This window comes from Bombina bombina, chromosome 12 (assembly GCF_027579735.1).
Source record: "Bombina bombina isolate aBomBom1 chromosome 12, aBomBom1.pri, whole genome shotgun sequence".
NCBI lineage: Eukaryota > Metazoa > Chordata > Amphibia > Anura > Bombinatoridae > Bombina > Bombina bombina.
The window spans coordinates 126,302,470-126,328,464 of NC_069510.1; the positions used below are offsets into that span (position 1 = coordinate 126,302,470).

The 25,995-nt window shown below is 42.0% G+C and overlaps 1 protein-coding gene across 11 annotated transcripts in view; it reads right to left on the reverse strand.

The window, feature by feature from the left end:
* Positions 1–17,804: 17,804 nt before the first annotated feature.
* FNBP1 (formin binding protein 1) overlaps positions 17,805–25,995 on the reverse strand; it is a 420,876-nt gene continuing 412,685 nt past the window's right edge. For 5 of the 11 annotated variants that reach the window (XM_053696177.1, XM_053696173.1, XM_053696174.1 and 2 more), the window contains 3 exons: positions 22,566–22,687; positions 21,389–21,528; positions 20,219–21,184 (listed from right to left, as the gene is read on the reverse strand). In XM_053696177.1, coding sequence (XP_053552152.1) covers positions 21,006–21,184; positions 21,389–21,528; positions 22,566–22,687 — 441 coding nt within the window. In that variant the 3' untranslated portion in view covers positions 20,219–21,005. Of the gene's footprint in view, positions 19,917–20,218; positions 21,185–21,388; positions 21,529–22,565; positions 22,688–25,995 lie in introns of those variants that run through there. The other 6 variants (XM_053696175.1, XM_053696169.1, XM_053696179.1 and 3 more) reach the window with 2 other exon arrangements.

The window sequence follows — 25,995 nt, forward strand, 5'->3', positions numbered from 1 at the left end:
GTGGCAAGAGTCCATGAGCTAGTGACGTATGGGATATAATACCCAAGATGTGGAAGTCCACGAGTCACTAGAGAGGGAGGGATACAATAAAAACAGCTAATTCCACTGAGAAATTAAACCAAAAAAAAGAATTACGTTTTCTTAAAAATGTCAGAAAAACTCAAAACAAAGGCATTAGAATCAAACTGAGACAACTGCCTGAAGAACCTTTCTACCAAAAGCTGCATCTGAAGAAGCAAACACATCAAAATGGTAAAATTTAGAAAAAGTATGCAAAGAAGACCAAGTTGCTGCTTTGCAAATTTGATCAACTGAAGCTTCATTCTTAAAAGCCCAAGAAGTGGCAACTGATCTAGTAGAATGAGCTGTAATTCTCTGAGGCGGAGACTGCCCCGCCTCCAAATAAGCTTTGTGAATCAAAAGTTTCAACCAAGATGCCAAAGAAATGGCAGAGGGTTTCTGACCTTTCCTAGAGCCAGAAAAAAATAACAAATAGACTAGCAGTCTTTCTGAAATATTTAGTAGCCTCAACATAATATTTCAAACCTCTTACCACATCAAAAGGGGCCTATCTATCAAGCTCCGAATGGAGCTTGATGCCCCGTGTTTCTGGCAAGCCTGCAGGCTCGCCAGAAACAGCAGTTATGAAGCAGCGGTCACAAAGACCGCTGCTCCATAACCTGTCCGCCTGCTCTGAGCAGGCGGACAGACATCGCCGGAAATCAACCCGATCGAGTACGATCGAGTTGACACCCCCCTGCTGGTGGCCGCGAGTCAGCAGGGGGCGGCGTTGCACCAGCAGCTCTTGTGAGCTGCTGGTGCAATGCTGAATACGGCGAGTGTATTGCTCGCCGTATTCAGCGAGGTCTGACGGACCTGATCCGCACTGTCGGATCAGGTCCGCGAGACTTTCATAAATAGGGGCCAAAGAATGTAAAGACATTTCAAGAGTATTCTTAGGATTAGGACATAAAGAAGGAACAACAATTTCCCTATTGATAATGTTAGAATTTACAACTTTAGGCAAAAATTTAAATGAAGTCCGCAAAACCGCCTTATCTTGATGGAAAGTCGGATAAGGAGACTCACAAGAGAGAGCAGACAACTCAGAAACTATTCTAGCAGCAGAGATAGCCAAACGAAATAACACTTTCCAAGAAAGTAGTTTAATATCCAAAGAATGCATAGGCTCAAAAGGAGGAGCCTGCAACATTTTCAAAACCAAGTTGAGACTCCAATGAGGAGAAATAGATTTAATAACAGGTATAATACGGATCAAAGCTTAAACAAAACAGTGAATATCAGGAAGCTTAGCATCTTTCTATGAAATAAGACAGAAAGAGCAGAAATTTGTCCTTTCAAAGTATTTGCAGAAACTGTAAAATCCTAGGGATTTTGAAAGAATGTCAAGAATAATTATGAGAAGAACACCAAGAAAACATAAATTATGCTTACCTGATAATTTTATTTCCATCTGTGGGAGGAGAGTCCACTGCTTCATTCATTACTTGTGGGGAATTAAGAACCTGGCCACCAGGAGAAGGTAAAGACACCCCAGCCAAACGCTTAAATACCTCCCCCACCCCTTTGTTTCACTTAACCCCAGTTTTTTTCCTTTTCTTTCCCCCATTATACTCATATGCACAAGCTGCCGTTCATGCAGGACTTTGATGGAGGCCCAAGAGAGGTCAATAAAATTAGAGACTGGATTTCAGTAATATATATCCTGAGCTAAAGACTGAGATCTTAATAACGAGTTGCTCTGATGATATTCTATATGGTAACATTACTGTTGTATGTTTCGTACATCCGATTTATAACGTGTATGCTCTTTTTGATCTAAATAAAGCTCTTTTGAAATTAAAAAAAAAAATTAAAAAAAAAATACCTCCCCCACTCTCCTCATCCGCTGTCATTCTGCCAAGGGATCAAGGAACAGTAGGAGAAAAGATAATGTATGCTTACCTGATAAATTTATTTCCTTTTTGACCCGATGAGTCCACGGATCATTTTAATTACTAATGGGATATTCACCTCCTGGTCTGCAGGAGTCGGCAAAGAGCACCACAGCAAAGCTGTTAAATAGCTCCTCCCTTCCCTCCCACTCCAGTCATTCAACCGAAGTTAAGGAAAGAAAGGAAAATCCAAGGTGCAGAGGTGTCTGAAGTTTACAATAACCAACAACCTGTTTTACAAGAACAAGGCGGGCCGTGGACTCATCGTGTCAAAAAAGAAATGCATTTATCAGGTAAGCATACATTTTCTTTTCTTTTTTATGACACGATGAGTCCACGGATCATCTTAATTACTAATGGGATTCAATACCTAAGCTAGAGTACACAGATGATACAGGAGGGACAAGACAGGGAACCTAAACGGAAGGCACCACTGCTTGAAGAACCTTTCTCCCAAAAGTGGCCTCAGCCGAGGCAAAAGTGACAAACTTGTAGAATTTTGAAAAAGTGTGAAGAGAGGACCAAGTTGCAGCCTTGCAAATCTGTTCCACTGAAGCTTCATTCTTGAAAATCCATGAGGAAGCAATAGTCCTCATGGAATGAGCCGAAATTCTCTCCGGATGCTGCTGTCCAGTAGTCTCATATGCAAAACTATAATACACCTCAGCCAAAAAGAAAGAGAAGTAGCCGTAGCTTTCTGTCCCTTACGTTTTCCAGAGAAAACTACAAACAATGCCAAAGACTGACGAGAATCCTTAGTCGCCTGCAGGTAACACTTTAAGGCATGAACCACGTCCCAATTGTTCAAAAGATGTTCCTTCAGAGAAGCAGGATTGGGACACAAGGAAGGAACAACAATCTCCTGATTAATGTTCCGGTAGAAACTACCTTAGGAAGAAATCCTAACTTAATACGTAAATCTACCTTATCAGAAATAAAACTTTCCAAGATAACAATTTAATATCTAAGGAATGCATAGGCTCAAACGGAGCCCCTTGAAGAACTTTAAAAACTAAATTCATACTTCAAGGAGGAGTAACTGGCTCGAACACAGGGATGATGCTGACCAAGGCCTGACAAAATGATTGAACATCTGGAACACCTGCCAGATGATTATGTAACAAAATAGATAAGGCAGAAATTTGCCCCTTTAGGAAACTTGTCGATAATCCTTTCTCCAAACACTCTTGGAGAAAAGATAACATTCTAGGAATCCTAACTCTACTCCATGAGTAGCTCTTGGATTCACACCAATATAGATATTTACGCCATATCTTATAGTAAATATTTCTAGTTACAGGCTTACGAGCCTGGATCATGGTCTCAATGACCGACTCAGAAAAACCCCGCTTTGATAAAATTAAGCATTCAATCTCCAAGCAGTCAGCTTCAGAGAAACTAGATTTGGGTGAAGGAAGGGCCCTTGAATTAGAAGGTCCTTCCTCAACGGAAGTTTTCAAGGTGGCAGAGATGACATGTCCACCAGATATTCCTACCAAATCCTGCAAGACAAGGCCAGTGCATTAGAATCACTGATGCCCTCTCCTGCTTGATTTGAGCAATGATTCGAAACAGAAGAGCAAACGGAGGAAATAGGTATGCTAGACCGAAGGTCCAAGGAACCGCCAAGGCATCTATCATTTCCGCCTGGGGGTCCCTGAACCTCGAATGTATCTCAGAAGCTTGGCATTCTGTCGAGATGCCATGAGATCTAATTCCGGCAGAGCCCACTTGAGAATCAGGCTGGAAAACACTTCTGGATGGAGTTCCCACTGCCCCGAATGAAAAGTCTGTCTGCTCAGAAAGTCCGTCGCCCAGTGTCCACCCCTGGGATGAGGATCGCCGACAGGCAGCAAGAATGGGCCTCCGCCCACTGAATTATTTTGGTTACCCCTGTCATAGCTAAGGAACTCCTCGTTCCTCCCTGGTGATTGATGTAAGCCACTGAAGTTATGTTGTCCGACTGGAACCTGATAACTGGGCCGAGGCTAACTGGGGCCAGGCCAAAAGAGCATTGAAGATCACTCTCAGCTCCAGAATGTTTATAGGAAGAACTGACTCTGACTGAGTCCAAACTCCCTGAGCCTTTAGGGAGCCCCCCCCTTGAAGGCTGGCGTCTGTTGTCACGATCATCCAGGATGGTCTGCGGAAGCAGGATCCCCTGGGGAGATGATCCAGAGACAACCACCATTGAAGAGAATCCCTTGTCTCCTGCTCCAGTAGTATTCGAGGAGACAAATTGGTATAGTCTCCGTTTCATTGCCTGAGCATGCTTAAATGCAAAATGAAACCGAGCAAACGGATGATGTCCATAGCTGCCACCATCAACCCGATTACCTCCATGCACTGAGCCACTGATGGTTGAGGTGTGGACTGAATTACTAGAGAAGTATAGATAATCTTTAATTTCCTGACCTCTGTCAGAAAAATCTTCATTAATTTGGAATCTATTATGGTCCCCAAGAAAGTTACCCTTGTATTTGGGACTAGGGAACTCTTTTTCTAATTTACCTTCCACCCGTGAAATCGCAGGAAGGATAGTACCATGTCCACGTGAGATCTTGCTTGTTGAAATGACGGGGCCTGGAATAGAATATCGTCCAGATAGGGTGCCATTGTAATGCCCCGTAACCGAAGCACCGCCAACAGCGATCCCAGAACCTTTGTGAAAATTCTGGGAGCAGTGACTAGACTAAAAGGGAGAACCACAAACTGGAAGTGTTTGTTCAGAAAGGCAAACCATAGGAACTTGTGATGATTCTTGTGAATAGGAACGTGCAAGTACGCATTCTTTAAATCCACTGTTGTCCTAAATTGACCCTCCTGGATCAACGGAAGAATGGAACGTATAGTTTCCATCTTGAAGGACAGTACTTTGAGAAATTTGTTTAGACTCTTAAGGTCTAAAATTGGTCTGAAAATACCCTCTTTTTTGGGAACCACAAAGAGATTGGAATAAAACCCCTGACCTTGTTCCTGTACTGGAACTGGAACAATCACTCCCAGTTTTGAGAGGTCTTTTACACAGTGTGAGAATGCCTCTCTTTTTGTCGGGTCTGCAGATAATCTTGAGAGTGGAACCTGCCTCTGGGAGAAAAACCTTTGAACTCCAGTTTGTATCCCTGGGACACTATGTCTACTGCCCAGGGATCCCGAACATCTCAAACCCAAGCCTGAGTGAAGAAAGAAAGCCTGCCCCCTATGAGATCTCTGATTCAATGACAGGCTTTGTGGACTGACTTCCCCTATTCTAAGACTTATTGGGTCCTCTATGAAGGCTTAGACTGCTCCTGCTTGGAAGAAGGAGGGAAAGGATTTCCCTAAAATCTCGAAAGAACCTAAAATTCTCTCTGATGTCCTTTTGCTTATATCTCTTATCCTGTAGATGAAACATTTACAGACCAAGATTTTAACCATACTGCTCTGTGGCCAATATGGCAAAGCCTGAATAATAGCTCCCAGCTTAAGAAAACTCTGAGTTAAAGGAGTTTACTACCTTAAGGGCAACTATTCTATCCCTACGAGAGGGATGTCTGTCCAACAGAAACAGACAACGCATCAAAGCAATACACCACCACACTGGCGATAGAAGCCATACCAACTGCAGGATGTCAATGTAAACCCTCTAACTTCCATCATAGGGTCCTTATCCTGCATAGCATCCAAAAGGAACTACTATCCTCTATGGGAGTAGTATCTCCTTCAGTAAAGGCTTCTTGATAAAGAATTTGGAACGCAGCAGTGGCGCTGTCCGGTCCCACATAAGTCACAACACTACCGACTGTGCTATAAAACCTTTCCTTTCCGAAATCGTAAGTAAAATAGGAAGTGTGCAGTCCAAAACGGCGCCAAACATAGCTCCACCCCCCGTGGGCGTGATAACAATTACTCTGCCAGTCGCCACTAACAGTGTACTTAAAACAGTAGTGTGCGTTCTCAAATCAGCGCTAAACAAGCTCCGCCCATCGTGGGTGTCACCACTATCGATCTCCTGGACGCCATTATCATTAGTGTTTAAAAATAGCCACCGGGAGTAACTGAGGCTCTAGTTCAAATCTGAGTGAAAATAGTGCTACTGCTTGATAGGTAACATCTTAGCCCAAATATGTGAAACTAACTGAACATGTCACCAAACACAATCCTCTCCTACCGAGTCCTTCTATACTCAGCTATAGAGATTAAGCCCTTAGCCCAGTGCCTGCTTACCACTTGCTGTCACAGGGTCCCCCCTATAGAAATTTTTTTAAAATAAAGTGCTCCACTTCCTCTGAGATCCCCCAGACCCAGAAGAAAAAGTCAGCACTTACCTTTAAAATCTGCCGGACCGCAGGGCAGCTCAGCAGGATTGAGAGGTCCTCTCCCTCACATAGTCCTGTGGAAAAAGGATAAAGCCTGATTAATCTTGCTTAGGCTATCAGGATTAGAGCAGCATAAATGTATGGGAGGCGCAGTGAGAATTATGTCCCACAAGTTCCCATTGCTCTAAGCCACCATTGCTCTACTGAAGAGACTGATATGGACTACGGCTACACCCTAGGACAAAGCAGCACAATCTTGTACTACTTTAAAAATAATAAACTCTTGATTGAAGAATCTAATCTAACACCTCACTTTACCATTTCCTATCGCTAACGTAGGCAAAGAGAATGACTGGAGTGGGAGGGAAGGGAGGAGCTATTTAACAGCTTTGCTGTGGTGCTCTTTGCCGCCTCCTGCTGACCAGTAGGTGAATATCCCATTAGTAATTAAAATGATTCGTGGACTCATCGTCATAAAAAAGAAATATCAGTGTATAAATGGTGACAGAAGAATAAAATTAAATTTAGGTCCGCCCACCGGAGAAACGGACGGGGGCAGTGGACTCTCCTCCCATAGATGGAATTTAAATTATCAGGTAAACATAATTTATGTTTTCCATCTTAATGGGAGGAGAGTCCACTGCTTCATTAATTACTTGTGGGAACAAATACCCAAGCTCTAGAGGACACTGAATGAAAAAAATGTGAGGGCAAAAGGAGGCAGACCCTAAACTGAGGGCACCACAGCCTGCAGAACCTTTCTCTCAAAAGCTGCTTACGCCAAAGCAAAAACATAAAATTTATAAAATTTTGCAAAAGTATGTAAGGAAGACCAATTGGCCGCCTTACAAATCTGTTCCATAGAAGATTCATTCTTAAAGGCCCAAAAAGAGGCCATAGCTCTAGTCGAGTGAGTCGTAATCCTCTTAGGAGGTTTGTGTCCCGCTGTCTCATATGCCAGGTGGATCATACTCCTCAACCAAAAGGATAGAGAAGTGGCAGAGGCCCTTTGCCCCCTACGCTTCCATGAGTACACAACCAATAAAGACGAGGTCTGTCTAAACTCCTTTGTGGCCTGAAGATAAAACTTCAAAGCCCGAACCAAGTCCAGATTATGAAGCAACCTCTCCTTTGAATAAGAAGGGTTAGGACACAAAGAAGGGTTAGGACACAAAGAAGGAACCACTATTTCCTGATTGATGTTACGACTTGACACCACCTTGGGAAGGAATCCCAATCCAGTGCGAAGAACAGCCTTATCAGCATGAAAAACTAAGTAGGGTGGCTCGCATTGCAAGGCCGCCAACTCAGAGACTCTGCGTGCCGATGCAATAGCCAGTAATAATAGGACTTTCCAAGAAAGAACTTTAATGTCAAGAACATGCATAAGCTCAAATGGAGCCGTCTGCAAAACCTTAAGAACCAAGTTTAAGCTCCAGGGAGGAGCCGGATTCCTGAAGACAGGTCTGATCCTAACCAGACCCTGAACAAAGGACTGAATGTCAGGAAGCTCCGCAAGCTTCTTATGTAACAGTACAGATAAAGCCGAGATCTGTCCCCTTAGGGAACTGGCAGCAAGACCCTTATCCAGACCGTCCTGGAGAAAATCCAAAATCCTGGATACCCTGACCCTATGCTAGGGATATCCTCGTTCCTCACACCAGGACAAGTAGGTCCTCCACACCTTCTGGTAGATGCGTTGAGTGACCAGTTTCCTGGCCTGAATGAGAGTGTCAATCACTTTTTCCGAAAAAACTCTCTTGGCTAAGACTAGCTGTTCAATCTCCATGCAGTCAGCCTCAGAGAATCGAGATTTTGATGTAGAAAAGGACCTTGAACCAGCAGATCCCTGCGACAAGGTAACCTCCACGGAGGAGATGACGACATCCCCACCAGATCCGCAAACCACATCCTCCTCGGCCACGACGGAGCAATCAGAATAGCTGAAGCTTGCTCCTGTTTGATGCAGGGCACTACACGAGGTAGAAGAGGCAACAGTGGAAATATGTAAATTAGGTTGAAGTCCCAGGGTACCACCAAGGCATCTATCAGTTCCGCCTGGGGATCCCTGGATCGCGACCCGTATCTGGGTAGTTTGCAATTGAGCCTGGACGCCATGAGGTCTATCTCCAGCGTCCCCCGTCTGCTCCAGATCTCCGCTAACATTTTGGGACGGAGAGACCGTTCCCCTGGATGAAATGTCTGTCTGCTCAGAAAATCCGCTTCCCAGTTGTCAACACTCGGAATGTGGATCGCTGAGAGCTGATTCTCTGTTCATTCCAGAATCCAAGATACATATCTCATGGCTAGGGAGCTTCTCGTTCCCCCCCTGGTGGTTTATGTAAGCCACCGAGGTAATGTTGTCCGATTGTAATCTGATGAATCGGGACGACCCCAGAAGGGGCCAAGCCCTCAGAGCGTTGAATATCGCTCAATGTTCCAAAATATTTATAGGTAGACTCGACTCCTCTAGAGCCCATCTGCCCTGTGTCTTTCTGGTACCCCAAACAGCTCCCCATCCTGATAGACTTGCATCCGTGGTCACAATCTCCCAGGATGGTCTCAAAAAGGATGTCCCCTGAGACAACTGCCCCGGTCGGGTCCACCAAGATAGGGACTCCCTCACCGGTCTGTCCAGAGATATCTGTTGGGACAGATCTGAATGCTCGCCGTTCCATTGTCTCAACATGCACAGCTGAAGAGGTCTGAGATGGAACCTGGCAAATGGAATGACATCTATGATGGATACCATGAGCCAGATCACCTCCATACACCTGGCCACAGATGTCCTGGAGGATGTCCGAAGAGCTAGACAGGTGGATGCAAGCTTGCAATGTCTCTGATCTGTCAAGAATATCTTCATGGCTGAAGAATCTATTATCGTACCTAGCAATTCCACCCTGTTGCTGGGGACCAACAAACTCTTTGCTTTGTTTATCTTCCACCCGTGGGACCGAAGGAGAACAGCTCTTGAGTGATCCTCCGTAAGACAGTAGGACGGAGCCTGGACCAGGAGCCTCCCAAAACCTTTGTAAAGACTCTTGGGGCAGTCGCCAGACCAAACAGAAGGGCCACAAACTGGCGAATCTTAGAAACCTGAAGTGATCCTTGTGTATTGGAAGGTGAAGGTAAGCGTCCTTTCAGGTCTATAGTCGTCATGAATCGCCCCTCTTGAACCAGGGGCAAAATTGACCTGATCGTCTCCATCTTGAACGATGGAACTGACAAAAACTTCTTTAGGGCCTTTAGGTCCAGAATTGGACGAAACGTGCCCTCCTTCTTTGGGACCATGAAAATGTTTGAATAATACCCAAGACCTCTATCTTCCGGAGGGACTGGAACAATTACCCCGAGAGATGAGAGATCCCTCACACACCCCAGGAAGGCGTCTCTCTTTTCTGGTCTTGAAGATATGTTTGACAGGAGGAATCTGCCTCTGGGCGGATAGGAATTGAAACCTATCCTGTAACCCTGGGCTACGACCTCCAGAACCCAAGGGTCTATAATATCTCTTTTCTAGGCCTCCGCAAAAAGAGAGATAGTCTGCCCCCTACCTGATCCGAGGACGGATCGGGGGTCACCCCTTCATGCCGACTTTGACTCGGCGGGCTTCTTGTTCTGCTTGGACTTGTTCCAAGAGTTAGCTGGCTTCCAAGATCACTTGGATTGCTCAGAGTTTGCTGCAGGCTGCTGGCTCTGAGACTTGTCCACACGAAGGGGACGAAAAGTAAACCCCTTAGGTTTAGCCTTCTTATCCTGAGGCAAAAAGGCACCCTTGCCACCCGTGACCGTAGTTATGATAGAATTCAGGCCCGGACCCTTGAATGGGAGGGAAAGCAAGCAAGATTTGGAAGTCATGTCAGCAGACCACGACTTTCGCCACAGTGCCCTGCAGGTTAAAACCGAAAACCCTGATGTCTTAGCATTCAGGCAAATAATCTGCATGTTAGCATCACAAATGAACAAATGCGCTACCCTTAAGGCCTTGATTTGTTCTAGAATCTCATTGAGGGGAGTCTCCACCTCGACCATTGCTGATAGAGCGTCACACCAGTAGGTAGCCGCACCAGCCACCACAGTGACTGCCGCCGCCGGTTGGAAAATGAACCCTGTAAGTTGGAAAATCTTCCGCAACATGAACTCCATCTTTTTATCCATCGGTTCCTTGAAAGAGGAGCTATCCTCTAGTGGAATAGTCGTTCTCTTAGTGAGTGTAGAGATAGCACCATCCACCTTAGGGATAGTTCCCCACAGTTTAAGCTGCGCGACCGGCACGGGAAAAAGCTTTTTAAAAGAAGAAGAGGGGAAAAGGATGAACCAAGTTTCTCCCATTCATTCTTAATAATGTTAGTCATCTTGACTGGATCCAGGAAGGCCTGGGGCACTACCCTGTCCTTGTAAATCCTATTCAGTTTAGGGATCGAAGGTTACTCCGGTAGCTTTGGTTCCGGAACCTCCAACGTAGCAAGCACCTCTTTCAGCAGAAAGTGCAAAGTCTCAATCTTAAATTTAAAATCTGGTTCCTCCGCGGACGGAGGCCTAGAAGTAGCTGATTCCGACCCAGAAGCGACATCCTCCGATAATTCGGAGTTGTCCTCCTCAGCGGATAATCTATCTGAGACATCCAGCGGAGTCGAAGACCCCTGAGACCCATAGCAGTGCCGTACCTTCCGCTTGTGCTTAGTAGGGCGAGGCATCGCATTAATGGCCGCAGAAACCGTCGTCTGTAACTGATCGGCGAAGTCTGGAGGCCAAAGGGCCCCTCCCACAGGAGGATTAGTAGTGCCCTGGGGAACTGCTTGTCAAAACGGAAATTATTGTAGGGAACGCACCTTGTGGGGCAAAGAACCCTCAGAGGTTGACGGCTCAGTCGTAATAAATACTTTACTCTTTTTGGATATAGCAATATTGTCAAAGCATATGAAACAGAGTTGCGTAGGAACCTCCTCACAATATACACAGTTAATAGGTTTAGATAAAGAGGGTGTATCCTCTAACATATCAGAATCCTCCATAGCTTGCGTCTTTAATACGGACTTGATCTAAAAATAAATGGCACCTTTATATCCTAATGGCCGGGGCATTTACCACCTCCTATGACCCAGACTACGAGAAAGAGGAAGTTACAGAGGCCACACCCGGTCACATGAAGTGCCATGCAGGACCGCCCCTGAACGAGAGAGAGAGAGAGAGAGACGCGTCACAAAAGCCTGCCTCAATCTTTCGCTAATGAACTGAATGTTCCACACTGACAGAGCCTCATTCTCACACAAATGCAGCAAAAACACAATAAACAATATTATGCATAATTAAATCCCCCCTGTTCAATAACCCCCTTCCGAGGGTATTACCCTAGATTCCATAAAGATAAAGGAGCCACACTGTGACCCTGTCTTCTTGCGTTAGCAGATATATATAAATGAAAAAATCTTACCAAAATCAACAGGAACACGACCCTTCAAGTGCGACAGGGTAGTAGCATCGCTCCTGACATGGACTTAAGAGAAGAAAAGCAGGCAGCAAAACTCTTCAAGCTGATTGCTAATGGAGCTATTAAACTGAGTCGGGATGGGTTCGCAGAAAGACTCTCCCTGCATCTCCAGACTCTATCATTCACCCATGCTCTCACTGAGAGGCTGACAGAACTACTTAAAACTCCAGTCCCATTTCGAAGAGTACTACCCTCCATAAGAGACTACTTCGAATCTTCCGACACTTCTCTGCCAACCTCCTGTGGCGAAAGGCAAAGAATGACTGTGGGATGAGGGGAGTGGGGGAGGTATTTAAGCCTTTGGCTGGAGTATCTTTGCCTCCTCCTGGTGGCCAGGTTCTTAATTCTCCACAAGTAATGAATGAAGCAGTGGACTCTCCTCCCATTAAGATGGAAATATAGGTTAATCACTGAGTCAGAAAAAAACTCTATGACTAAGCACTAAGCGTTCAATTTCCATGCCATCAAACTTAGAGATTTGAGATCCTGATGGAAAACGGCCCTTGAGACAGAACGTCTGGCCTTAAAGGAAGTGGCCAAGGTTAGCAACTGGACATCTTGACAAGGTCCACATACCAAAACCTGAGAGGCCAAGCTGGAGCTATCAGAAACACATAAGATTGTTCCATTATGATCTTAGAGATCACCTTTGGAAGAAGAACCAGAGGCGGAAAATGTAAGCAGGTTGGTAAAACCAAGGAACTACTAGAGCATCTACCATATCCGCCTGAGGATCCTTGGACCTGGAAAGATATCTTGGAAGCTTCTTGTTCAGATGCAAGGCCATGAGATCTATTTCCGGGGGACCCCACTTCTGTACCAATTGAAAAAAGACATCTGGATGGAGAGACCACTCTCCCGGATGTAAAGTCTGATGACTGATATAATCCAGAACAAAATATGGAACAGAGAGAGGCGCACCTGTATGTATCAGTAGTGTAAACAGGCATTCTAAGGAGAGTCTGCCAGTATACCTTGCCTTCATGGTTCTTATTTTAAACATGTACTTTTATTGACTTTTAATAAATTGGTTATTGACGAAAGGCAAAGAATGACTGTGGGATGAGGGGAGTGGGGGAGGAATTTAAGCCTTTGGCTGGAGTATCTTTGCCTCCTCCTGGTGGCCAGGTTCTTAATTCTCCACAAGTAATGAATGAAGCAGTGGACTCTCCTCCCATTAAGATGGAAATATAGGTTTTCCAAACCCGATGATAAATTTTCCTGGAAACAGACTTACGACCCTGTATCATAGTGCTAATCACTGAGTCAGAAAAAACCACTATGACTAAGCACTAAGCGTTCAATTTCCATGCCATCAAACTTAGAGATTTGAGATCCTGATGGAAAACGGCCCTTCAGACAGAAGGTCTAGCTTTAAAGGAAGTGGCCAAGGTTGGCAACTGGACATCTTGACAAGGTCCACATACCAAAACCTGAGAGGCCAAGCTGGAGCTATCAGAAACACATAAGATTGTTCCATTATGACCTTGGAGTTCACCTTTGGAAGAAGAACCAGAGGCGGAAAAATGTAAGCAGGTTGATAAAACCAAGGAACTACTAGAGCATCTACCATATCCGCCTGAGGATCCTTGGACCTGGAAAGATATCTTGGAAGCTTCTTGTTCAGATGCGAGGCCATGAGATCTATTTCCGGGGGACGCCACTTCTGTACCAATTGAAAAAAGACATCTGTATGGAGAGACCACTCTCCCGGATGTAAAGTCTGATGACTGATATAATCCAGAACAAAATATGGAAGAGAGAGAGGCGCACCTGTATGTATCAGTAGTGTAAAGAGGCATTCTAAGGAGAGTCTGCTAGTATACATTGCCTTCATGGTTCTTATTGTAAACATGTACTTTTATTGACTTTTAATAAATTGTTTATTGAACTTTTAATTGGAACCTATACTGCTTGCTTTATATCAATCGCTTCCACTGGAAGTACCAAGTTGTTGAAAATTCAGCATTCTTTTGTTCCTTTGATCCCTGAATTCCTGCTATCTTGAGCTCCTGCATTCCTGAATTCGGGAGAACAGTAAGCTGGGTTGCTGTATAAATATTAGTCTGCGTCTAATAGTATTGTCTGAGTGCTATAAGGAAATGTGAGTACCCTGTAACAGGGGTCTTTTTGTATACCATTTTCTCTTTACACTGCGCCTCTCTCTGTTCCATATTTTGTTCTAGATCGCTTGACACTAAGGTGTAAGGAGAGTGCTGCCCCCGTAGGAGTTTTGGAATTTTGCCTCTACCAGAGGAAAAGACCGTAGTGACCACTATCTGGATCCACACATTACTTTCATTTGGGACTCTTGTTCATAGAGACTGTAATGGTTTGCATACATAATCATTGATACATACAGTATGCTGATTATCTTGCTGTGAAGGTGTATATATACATTTCTTTGTTTATATTAGTATATATTTTATAATTCTTCTGTGTGACTGATATAATCCGCTTCCCAATTGTCTACTCCTGGGATATGAATCGCAGAAATTTGACAAGAGTTGGATTCCACCCAAGAAAGTATCAGAGATACTTTGTTCATTGCTAGTCCCCTGCGAGTCCCCCGCGAGCCCCCCTTGATGATTGACATATGCCACTGTAGTGATATTGTCTGTCTGGAATTTAATATAGGAGTTCTCTCTTCAATAGAGGCCAAGCCTAAAGAGCTCTGAAAATAGCACATCTGATGAATCAAGAAACTCTTTTGTAAATTGATCCTCCAACCATTTCTTTGAAGAAACAACACAAGTTGATTTGTGTGAGATTCTGCTAAATGAAAAGATTGAGCCAGTACCAAGATATCGTCCAAATAAGGAAACACCACAATACCCTGCTTTCTGATTACAGATAGAAGGGCACCGAGAACCTTTGAAATGATTCTCTGAGCTATCGCTAGACCAAATGGAAGAGCGACAAATTGGTAATGCTTGTCTAGAAAAAAGAATCTCAGAAACCAATAGTAGTCTGGGTGAATCGGAATATGAAGATAAGCGTCCTGTAAGTCTATTGTGGAGATGAAATGACCTTGCTGAACAAAAGGCAGAATATTCCTTATAGTCACCATCTTGAAAGTTGGGACTCTTACAAAACGATTTAAAGTTTCAGATCCAGAATTGGTCTGAATGAATCCTCCTTTTTTGGGACAATTAACAGATTTGAAAAAAAACCCAAACCCTGTTCCTGTAGAGGAACTGGAACAATCACCCTTGAAAGCTCTAGGTCTAAAACACACTTCACAAAAGCCTGAGCCTTCAAAGTGTTTGTTGGAACATGGGAAAGAAAGAATCTTCCCATGGGAGGTCTTATTCTGAAACCTATTCAATACCCCTGAGAAACAATATCCTAAATCCACTGATTTTGGACAGAATCTGCCCAAATGTCTTGAAATAATTTTAGTCTGCCCCCCACCAGTTGAACTGGATTGAGGGCCACACCTTAATGCAGTCTTAGGGGCTGTATTTGGTTTCTTATAAGGCTTGGACTTATTCCAATTTGTGGATGGTCTCCAATTGGAACCAGAGGCCTTAGGGGAAGGAGTGTTTTTTTGTTCCTTAAATTGACAAAAGGAACAAAAACGATTGGGAGCTTTAAATTTACCCTTAGATTTCTTATCTTGGGGCAGAAAAACTCCCTTACCCACAGTGATAGTGGAGATAATAGAATCCAATTGAGAACCAAATAAAGTATTACCTTGAAAAGATAATGAAAGTAATCTAGATTTAGACACCATATCTGCATTCCATGATTTAAGCCATAAAGCTCTTCTAGACAGAATTGCTAAAGACATAGATTTAATATCAATCTTAATAATATCAAATATAGCATCACAAATGAAATGATTAGCATGTTGAAGTAAAACAACAATGTTAGACAAATCAGGATCCAATAGCTGCTCTGCTAAATTGTCCAACCAAAAAGTTGAAGCAACATCTGCTATAGAAATAGCAGGTCTAAGAATATAGCCAGTATGTAAATATGCCTTCCTAAGATAAGATTCAATCTTCCTATCTAAGGGATCTTTAAAAGAAGTATTATCTTCCATAGGAATAGTAGTACACTTGGCAGGAGTAGAAATAGCGCCATCAACTTTAGGGACTTTCTCCCAAAGCTCTAAATTAGACACAGGTAAAGGATACAATTTTTGAAAACCTAGAAGAAGGATTAAAATAAGTACCAGGCTTAGACCATTCCTTAGCAATCATATTAGAGATTGCATCTGGAATAGGAAAAACTTCAGGAGTAACCTCAGAAGTTTTAAAAACAGAATTCAAACGTTTGCTATTCTTGTTATCAAGAGGGCTAGATTCCTCAATACCCAAAATACTTCCTTTAACAAAGAACGGATATATTCCATCTTAAAAAGAAAGGAATGTTTATCAATTTAAGAGTCTGGAGTAGGATCCTCTGAGCCAGAGAAGTCCTCATCAGCAGACAATACTTCAGTATGCTGTTGGTCAATACAAACTTAATTAAAATTATGAGAAGTAGGAAGAGACCTTTTATGTTTATTTGAAGGTGGAATAGCAGTCATAGCCTTATCTATGGCTGCAGCAATATAATCTTTTATATATACAGGAATATCATGTATATTAGACTGTGAAGGTTTAACAGTAGATGTATTTGTACTTATAGAAACTTTATCAGCATGAAACAATTTATCATAACAAGTGCCACATACTTGAGCTGAAGAAGGAAGATCAGCCAATTTACAACATACACACTTAGCTTTGGTAGATTTGTTTTCAGGCAACTTGGTTCCTACAGTAACATCAGAGGCAGGATCAGTTTGAGACATCTTGAAAAATTTAAAAAAAATAAAAAATAACATTTAAACAAAATATCCAATTTCTTCAAAATAGAAGTTTCAGGAATGGGAAAAAATGCTTATATGAAAAACAAAAGCAAATATCATAGCCCTCTGTAACAAATGAAAGCAGAGAGCAAAAGAGGGAGAGACTTAATATAACAAAATTTTTGGCGCCAAAAATGACGCCAACAAAGATGACGCACATGCTGAGAAAAACACTTAACAGGCGCGACTTTGCGTCCAAAAAATTTGCGTCAACAAAGACGCAAGAAATGACGTAACTCGCGTCACAACAAATGCAACCTTCGCGCCAATAAATAGAAGTATTTTGCGCCATTGCGAGCATAATTTCCCCGTGAAATTTTGAAAAAACACAGCTAAGTTACAACTAGCTGAAACCTCAGGAAAGTAAAAAATATACTGAATTTCTCCCAAACATAATTTTCCATGCTGAAACTGTTAAACTGCAAAGGGAAATAAACATAGACCTGACTCATGGCATATATATGCAATATATATTTAAAACTTTAAAAATATAAAGTGCAAAACATAGCTGAGAGTGTCTTAACAAAAGATATATACTTACCTGAAGACACCCATCCACATATAGCAGACAGACAAACCAGTACTGAAACATATCAGCAGAGGTAATGGTAGAGGAGTATAATGTCGATCTATAAAGGGAGGTGGCAGATGAATCCCCACAACCAAATTTACAGAGAGCCTTAGAATAGATTTCCCATAGGCGAAAAGATGGCATCATTAGGCAAATACTCCCTTCACATCCCTCAGACAAACACTGTACTTTGACAGGAACTGGGCTTCAAAATGCTTAGAAGCGCCTTTCACAGAAGAAATCAAGTACGACTTACTTCACCATCCTCCAACAAAGGCAAAGTTTGTAAAACTGAAGTATGAGTGAGGTGGGAGGTGTATTTATAGGCATTTTGAAGTTTGGGAAACTTTGCCCCCTCCAGGTAGGAATGTATATCCCATACGTCACTAGCTCATGGACTCTTGCCACTTACATGAAAAAAAAAAGATTATTCTGAAAGTTTAAACATGTTAAAGTGTCCCTTTAACTATTTCAAAACTCAGTTGAATGAACTGATTTCTACAAAACCCCAGAGAACCAGATTACTTTCTGTGTTACTGGATAATGGTACAAAATGTGTATCATTTACTGGCAAGAGAGAGAAAAAAAAAACCCAACAAGAGACAAATGAAATACTGGAAGCCAACAAAAATTTGGCATAAAAAGTTTTATTTCTAGCAGTACAGCAGTTCTTAGAACTGAATGGCAAACTGTATCATGCTTATGGTTATGGTTCTCTAAGCTTGTCTGTGTCCCCCTCTAGTAAGCGAGAAGTGTCCTCTCTCTCGAAACACAAAGCCAATCTTTATATGTTTGTTGGCACAGTAAAACAAATCCACTGAGCTTACTGCTTCAGCATGTGGGTGAATAAAAACAAGCACAAAACAACAGAAAGGGAAGCAAAGTGCTCAATATCATTTTTTAGTTTAAAATAGAGCTGTACAATTTGGCAGTTATTTTCTTATTAAAATTTTTAACAATTTAAGTAAAGAAAGTGGGGGCAGCAAAAAAAAGAAAAACGATTAAAAACTAAATGATTTTAATTACTGAATGTAACATCTTTGGCAAGGGAACCCCATCCCTTGTATTTACATTTATGGAGATTAATATTACTATAGAATATAGGTGATGCTGGGAACTGTCAGCAGGATTATGAACGTGGTGTTTATATTCTACTTTTTAGAGCAGAAAATGTTATATTGTTTTTACATTTTTGCTAGCAGGAGGCAGTTGTAAAATAACCACAAGAAATACATTGCTCATTTAATAAACATTGTTCGGTGACATGAGCAAACGTCACGTAGGTTTGGAAGCTCCACCAGTGCTGACAATAATATACTGTCCACCGAGACTAATTCTACACAAAGCTTTAGGTAACTGTATTGTTTTGCCACATAAACACAATGCAACATCTTTGAAGCAAGAGGTCCCTTGACAGAACAGTGTCACAAGATCTTCCAACTACATAAAAGGTGAAATAAAAAAAATTAAAAAAACATGAAAAAGCCAAAGCTCCACCCTAGATAAAGGGTCAGAACGTTATAAAAAACAGATAAACTCTAATGTGACAGCAAGCACATGGCCAGACTAGTTCCTTATATCTGGATGAGCTACAAGTCCAACTTTTGAGAAGTTTGGTTACTTTTGTTTTCCAACCAAGATGACATTGGTTAACTATTTGTGTTAGTGGTTTTAATAAGGAGCTGCCCGTAGCGTCGGTAATATCCTTAGGGATGCGTGCAACTCCAGTTATCCCCCTCATATAGGAGAGGTGTCACTGATAAATCATCTGAGAGGCAAACGAGATGTTAGTTGGTGTTGTGTTTTCACTGAGTGGTGTCCTTGCTCAGTCCATTGTTTCAAAGGCAGAAATTGTATATGGGCTGTACAGATTCAGAAAAAAACAACAGTCATCTGATAACAAGAAAAAGTAGCACCTCCTCCGATTTTTGTTGGATTTGCAGAGAGGTCCCTTTTTCCCAAACCACCATTTAAATAAAAACAATTATGTATTGGAAGATGGTGATGCATTTAGCATTCATGCAGCAGAAAGGTAAGAAACCTAAAATAATTTAGGGCGACCCTTTGGTGAGCATAGGCAAGGAGACAGGGCGAGCATGCAGGCAGAACAGAGTGATCAGGTGTGACAGGCAACTTAAAGAGCTGTAAGTGACGAAACAAAAGTTGTTAATATGGGAAGAGTCATGTGAAAGGGAGAGTGCATTGGAGAAAAGGTGAGGAAGAGATGGAAAGGCATGAAAAAGCAAACATACATTCTCACCCTCTATCTAATTTTTTTGTCTGTACTACTGATAGAGCTGGAACCAGCAAGAGGCAACAGTATCTAGAAGTTCTGCTGAGCTTGGGACAAAGGTTTTTTAGGTTGTGGTCTATAATTGGAGCAAGAATGTTTGAGAATACAGAGATCTGTTCGCTTGCTGAAGGTGGTAACAATTCCCATCCAGTGCTTCACAGAGTTCTGTAATCTCAGTTACCAGAAAATAACGTCCTGCTCACAACCTACGTATACTAGGAAGCCCATGAACCGGTTTTCAGCTGCCTGTCAGAACCCTGGAGTGTGACTATTAATGCAGATGTGGGTGTCCTGTTTGACAAGACAAGTGGAATTAGCAACTTCTTTTCTGCATAAAGAGTCCAACTGCAAAATTGTTTTGAACTGTTTGTGTGTGTGTGATATGGTGTGTTTTCCTCCTGTATCAAGCTCGCCCCGAAGTCCTTGCACCAGCACAACACCTTTAGGAATCTACAACATAAACAGAGAAACACAGACTAGATTAGGCAATAAATTGTTAGGAACCAGTCGGTAAAGTCAAGCTGGTTCCTCTGTACAATAAAAGTAGTTTTTTTTTTTTTTTTTTTACAAAATAAGCCAGCACATCTTTATTGCATATGGCTTTAAAATATAGTTGGAATGAAACACTTAAGAAATCTTTAGTAATAAATACAAAAGCCTCATGTAGTCTATGGTAGTGTTACTGAGGTGAGAGCGCTTGTCGCTATATAACTGACAGCCAGCAGAAACACTTGATTTACCAAACAGAAAGGTTATAAAAAAATAACCATTTATTATAGAAATAGTAATTATCCATAACAATGCCTTTAAAATTCAAGAGTATCAAGCTCCTAGGTTTGCTAGAGTCATTTGCTGCATTTGGCTGCAGTTCAGTAAAAGTAATTTTAGCGCAATCCCCCCCCCCCCCCTCATGATGCATCAAGGCATTTTGCTACTAGTATGAGAGTGAGGCATGTGAAGATACATCACAAAATCTAGTAACATGACGTTTCTATACAATTTGCATAGTTATTTTTACATTTGGCCATAAAAGACTCATTTGTAAAATATACTTCTGTTAAATAATTTGTATGGTATACATTTTATATGGAAATATACTTATATATTTGTATATGATTTAGCATTGTAAGATGCTGCTAAATCAAAAGTAACGGTCTGTGTGCCCATCTACATCGTGGACAAACGTATTACCATCTTAAGGAAACCAGACTGCATATAGGCCTTGAGTCTGTAGAACGTGTAAGGATTAATTAAACCCAGGTTTCCATATTACAGGCACATTTGTGCCATAAGTAGTTTCAAGCATGGCAGCAAGGCAACAATATTTTATGTCAGCTCTAATGAACCTCAAGTCCAGTAGTCACTCTTAGGAAAATAAATAAGCTTTCTGGCTTTGAGGGTTAGAAGGTAAATGTAAGGTGTTATTGCTAGTTTCCACAACGAGGGTCCATCTTCCACACACTCAAAGCCAGTGACCCAACATAAAGCTGTGTAAACACACGGAGTCCCGCAGAACCCGGAATGGGGAGCAACACGGGGTTAGATGTAAGTCATAGCACCTTTGGCATTTCTGTCCAAATAAACTTCAATGTAGGATGTTGGAACATAGCCCTCCTCTTCTTCACTTCTGCGAATTCGTGTCCAGCCATCTCCTTTATCCTCCTCGATTACACTTAGCACTTCGCCTTCTGTTACTGAGATGGTTCCTTCATTTTCCCCTGTCCAGACAAAAACAAATTCAGATTTAGCAAAGGTCGGAATAAAAAATAAACAAGCCTACTAAAAATAAATGTAACCACTGAGCTAGCTACAACTTCATCAAGATATTTCTGAAGCCACTATAGGAGCTATATATATTCTGCTACATTATGCAATTCTTTTGTTACTTCTGTGATTGTTTTCCTTGAAATACAGAATATTACCGTCAAAGGCATACAGGGCTTTGCACGTTCCTATTGTGGGAAGGGTCTCCTCATCATCAAAATCATCATCAAACTCTGTGGGTGTCACCTTCACCTCCGTCTCCTGGCTTTGGTCTTCCGTGTAACTGCCATCTGGGCTGCTCAAGAGAGGAAACAATACGACCACTATAGCAACACACCCTGGCGATGCACTAAGTGCACATGCACGGGCGCTAAAGCTTCCTGTGACACCGCCAAAATGACAGGAGTAACATAACATATTATGTAAACATATGAAAACGATATTGTAGCTTTATTTCTTACTTTAATTTGGGATGCACTCATTAAAGCGACATGAAACCCCAAATTCTTTCCTTTATGATTCAGATAGTGAATACAATTTGCACAAATATGTCTCGTTATTGACTAACCTGACGTTTTCAGCTAGCTCCCAATAATGCTCCTTCAACAAAGGATACAAAGAGTATAAAGCAAATTTGATAAAACAAGTAAAATGGAAAGTTGTTGAAAAAAATGGGGTTTCATGCCTTTTAATGAGATGGTAAACTTTCCTCTTTGTATAATCAGATCCAGAATGTTAGTGATATTTTAGATGGAGTCTAATTCATCAGTTGTAATGACGATGCGCTACAACTTACTTTTTAATGTAGCGCTGAAATTCAAATACCCTGCGCTCCAGCCGCCCACTTCAAAAGTAAAAAAAAATGGTCTGAGTGCCGTATGCCTAGAGCGCTGATTGGAGAACAGCAAACTCACAAAAGAAATTACTTTTGAAGTGGGCGGCCAGAGAAAGGGGTAATTGAATTTCAGAGCTACATTAAAAATTAAGTTATAGAGCAACTTCTTACAATTGATGAATTAGACTCCATCTAAAATATCACTAACAATCCGGATCTGATAATACAAAGGGGAAGTTTACCATCACTTTAAGCAGTGTTTTCTGATATTTACTATTTCAATAATTACAATGTTTTGGATCAGTACAGGGTATTATTTAAAGTACTGATCCCTGTCAAAATGTAGAAGTTATGACAAAACAGTAGTGACGGTAATGTTTTATCACCAGATGTGCTAATATATATGTGTGTTTCCATGGGATTTCAAGGTGCTCTGGAGTAACAATCGCTTACACCATTTCCCTAGCCAATATTTATTTTATATGCATTATATACTGTACCTCTCTCTGTCCTGTGCACAATTATTTACTGTTGGTGTGTTCTGAGTCTCGTACAGCCCACTTTGTCTACGCGAGCTGTCATTCCGGGCGGGAAGCCGGCCCTCCACTTCCGCCAACCAGCTCTGCAAAGGGTGCTTTATTAGTTTCATTATTAATATAGACTGCTTGCATTGCTTCTATGTCAATAACAGATAAAACACCAGATTTGCTGTTCTCTGCTGTCTAATCCTGCCAGGAGTCATTAAATGTTTTCCTGTGGGTCGAGTTACCTAAGTTTTGACAGCACGATTAATATTCGCACAATGCTTTCTGGAAGGTCAGAGTATATTTCACCAATTTTTAGTGTTGCTGGTTTATGTTATTAATAAATGAATCACATTTGAGAACACGGGGTCTATTTAAATAACATGAATACTATACAAAAAATATAAACACTTCCAGGCCATAGAGCAGTGCTTTCCAAACTGTGTGTCGGGACACACTAGTGTGTCGGCAGCAGTGTGTAGGTGTGTCCCTGCTTCAGCACAATTTTTTTTTTTTGGTTTCTGACTTTCCGCCTGCCTGCTACGCATATCACGTGGTTGACACGTGATTGATACCTAGGGGGTCACAGATCATCTTAACCAATTGGCGCAGCTCAGAGGGAACTGAAACTATTCCCATTGGCTCCTGACTGCACGTGTAGTCTCCTTAATTGGCTCGTGACTGCACGTGTAGTCAGTGAGTGGGACCAGCAGTGTGGTTGCAGCGTGGGCAGTAGTCAGTCGGACTCGCCGAGCTCTGAGGGCGGCAGCTTAAACGCTGAGCTGAAGTCAGTGGGGGTTTATTTTTGCAGCTAGCTCCCAGTAGTGCATTGCTGCTCCTGCTCTTGATTTATGGATAGGGGAAGCTTAAAAATTCTTGATGATGAAATGCGAGTGTCTTTATCCAATATTCCACCAAATATTCAGAAACTGTGCTCATCCCATCAACCTCATACATCCCATTAAAATAGTAAGTAGCTATTGGTGTTATTAAACTTTTTTTAAATTCTTGCACATACATACTGTTACTTGTAAATACATTTCGTTATTATACAATTTATGTATGTGTCCGTATCTCTTAAAACAAGTTAGTTTAACCTCCTGTTTGCTAGTACAACTGAATTACTGTGTCGCGAAATGATGTAGGTCTAAAAAGTGTGTCACCAACATGAAAAGTTTGGAAAGCTCTGCCATAGAGCATAATAACATGCCCGGTGTATAAAATGGTGTGTGCTTTACTTTTCAGCTACATAAATTTGTTCCCAACTAGATTGACAAGCTACTGTGCATTATTTTCCTTAACAAATACATTTCTATGCAATAAAAATAAAATATTTATATGTTTTTGTTTATGCCTAATGGAATGGAATTAATATGTCAATCCTTATGGATCATTTTTATATCCCTTTAAGATCTCTGGGCATGAGCTAACCTTAAAGGGACATAAAAACATAATTTATGCTTACCTGATAAATTTATTTCTCTTGTGGTGTATCCAGTCCACGGATCATCCATTACTTGTGGGATATTCTCATTCCCAACAGGAAGTTGCAAGAGGACACCCACAGAAGAGCTGTCTATATAGCTCCTCCCCTCACTGCCATATCCAGTCATTCGACCGAAAACAAGCAGAGAAAGGAGAAACCATAGGGTGCAGTGGTGACTGTAGTTTAAAATTAAAAAATACCTGCCTTAAAAGGACAGGGCGGGCCGTGGACTGGATACACCACAAGAGAAATAAATTTATCAGGTAAGCATAAATTATGTTTTCTCTTGTAAGGTGTATCCAGTCCACGGATCATCCATTACTTGTGGGATACCAATACCAAAGCTAAAGTACACGGATAAAGGGAGGGACAAGGCAGGTACCACTGCCTGTAAAACCTTTCTCCCAAAAATAGCCTCCGAAGAAGCAAAAGTATCAAATTTGTAGAATTTTGAAAAAGTATTAAGCGAAGACCAAGTCGCCGCCTTGCAAATCTGTTCAACAGAAGCCTCATTTTTAAAGGCCCATGTGGAAGCCACAGCTCTAGTAGAATGAGCTGTAAATCCTTTCTGGAGGCTGCTGGCCAGCAGTCTCATAGGCTAAGCGGATTATGTTCTTAGCCAAAAAGAAAGAGAGGTTGCCGAAGCCTTTTGACCTCTCCTCTGTCCAGAGTAGACAACAAACAAAGCAGATGTTTGACGAAAATCTTTAGTAGCTTGTAAGTAAAACTTTAAAGCACGAACCACGTCCAGATTGTGTAATAGACGCTCCTTCTTTGAAGAAGGATTAGGACACAAAGACGGAACAACAATCTCTTGATTGATATTCTTATTAGATACCACCTTAGGTAAAAACCCAGGTTTGGTACGCAGAACTACCTTATCTGTATGGAAGATCAGATAAGGAGAATCACATTGTAAGGCAGATAACTCGGAAACTCTACGAGCCGAGGAAATAGCTACCAAAAAAAGAACTTTCCAAGATAAAAGTTTGATATCTATGGAATGAAGAGGTTCAAACGGAACCCCCTGAAGAACTTTAAGAACCAAATTTAAGCTCCAAGGTGGAGCAACAGGTTTAAACACAGGCTTGATTCTAACTAAAGCCTGACAAAATGCCTGAACGTCTGGGACATCCGCCAGACGCTTGTGCAAAAGAATAGATAGCGCAGAAATCTGTCCCTTTAAGGAACTAGCTGACAATCCTTTCTCCAATCCTTCTTGGAGAAAAGATAATATCCTGGGAACTCCATCTAAAATATCACTAACAATCCGGATAGCCCTTCGATTTACACCAATAAAGATATTTACGCCATATTTTATGATAGATTTTCCTGGTGACAGGCTTCCGTGCCTGAATTAAGGTATCAATGACTGACTCGGAGAAACCACGCTTTGATAAAATCAAGCGTTCAATCTCCAGGCAGTCAGCCTCAGAGAAATTAGATTTGGATGGTTGAAAGAACCTTGAAGTAGAAGTTCCTGTCTCAGCGGCAGAGTCCGTGGTGGAAAGGATGACATGTCCACCAGATCTGCATACCAAGTCCTGCGTGGCCATGCAGGCGCTATCAAGATCACTGATGCTCTCTCCTGCTTGATTTTGGCAATCAGACGAGGGAGCAGAGGAAACGGTGGAAACACATAAGCCAGGTTGAAGGACCAAGGCGCTGCTAGAGCATCTATCAGCGTTGCCTTGGGGTCCCTGGACCTGGATCCGTAACAAGGAAGCTTGGCGTTCTGGCGAGACGCCATGAGATCCAGTTCTGGTTCGCCCCAACGAAGAACCAATTGTGCAAACACCTCCAGATGGAGTTCCCACTCCCCCGGATGAAAAGTCTGTCGACTTAGAAATCCGCCTCCCAGTTCTCTACACCTGGGATATGGATAGCTGATAGGTGGCAAGAGTGAATCTCTGCCCAGCG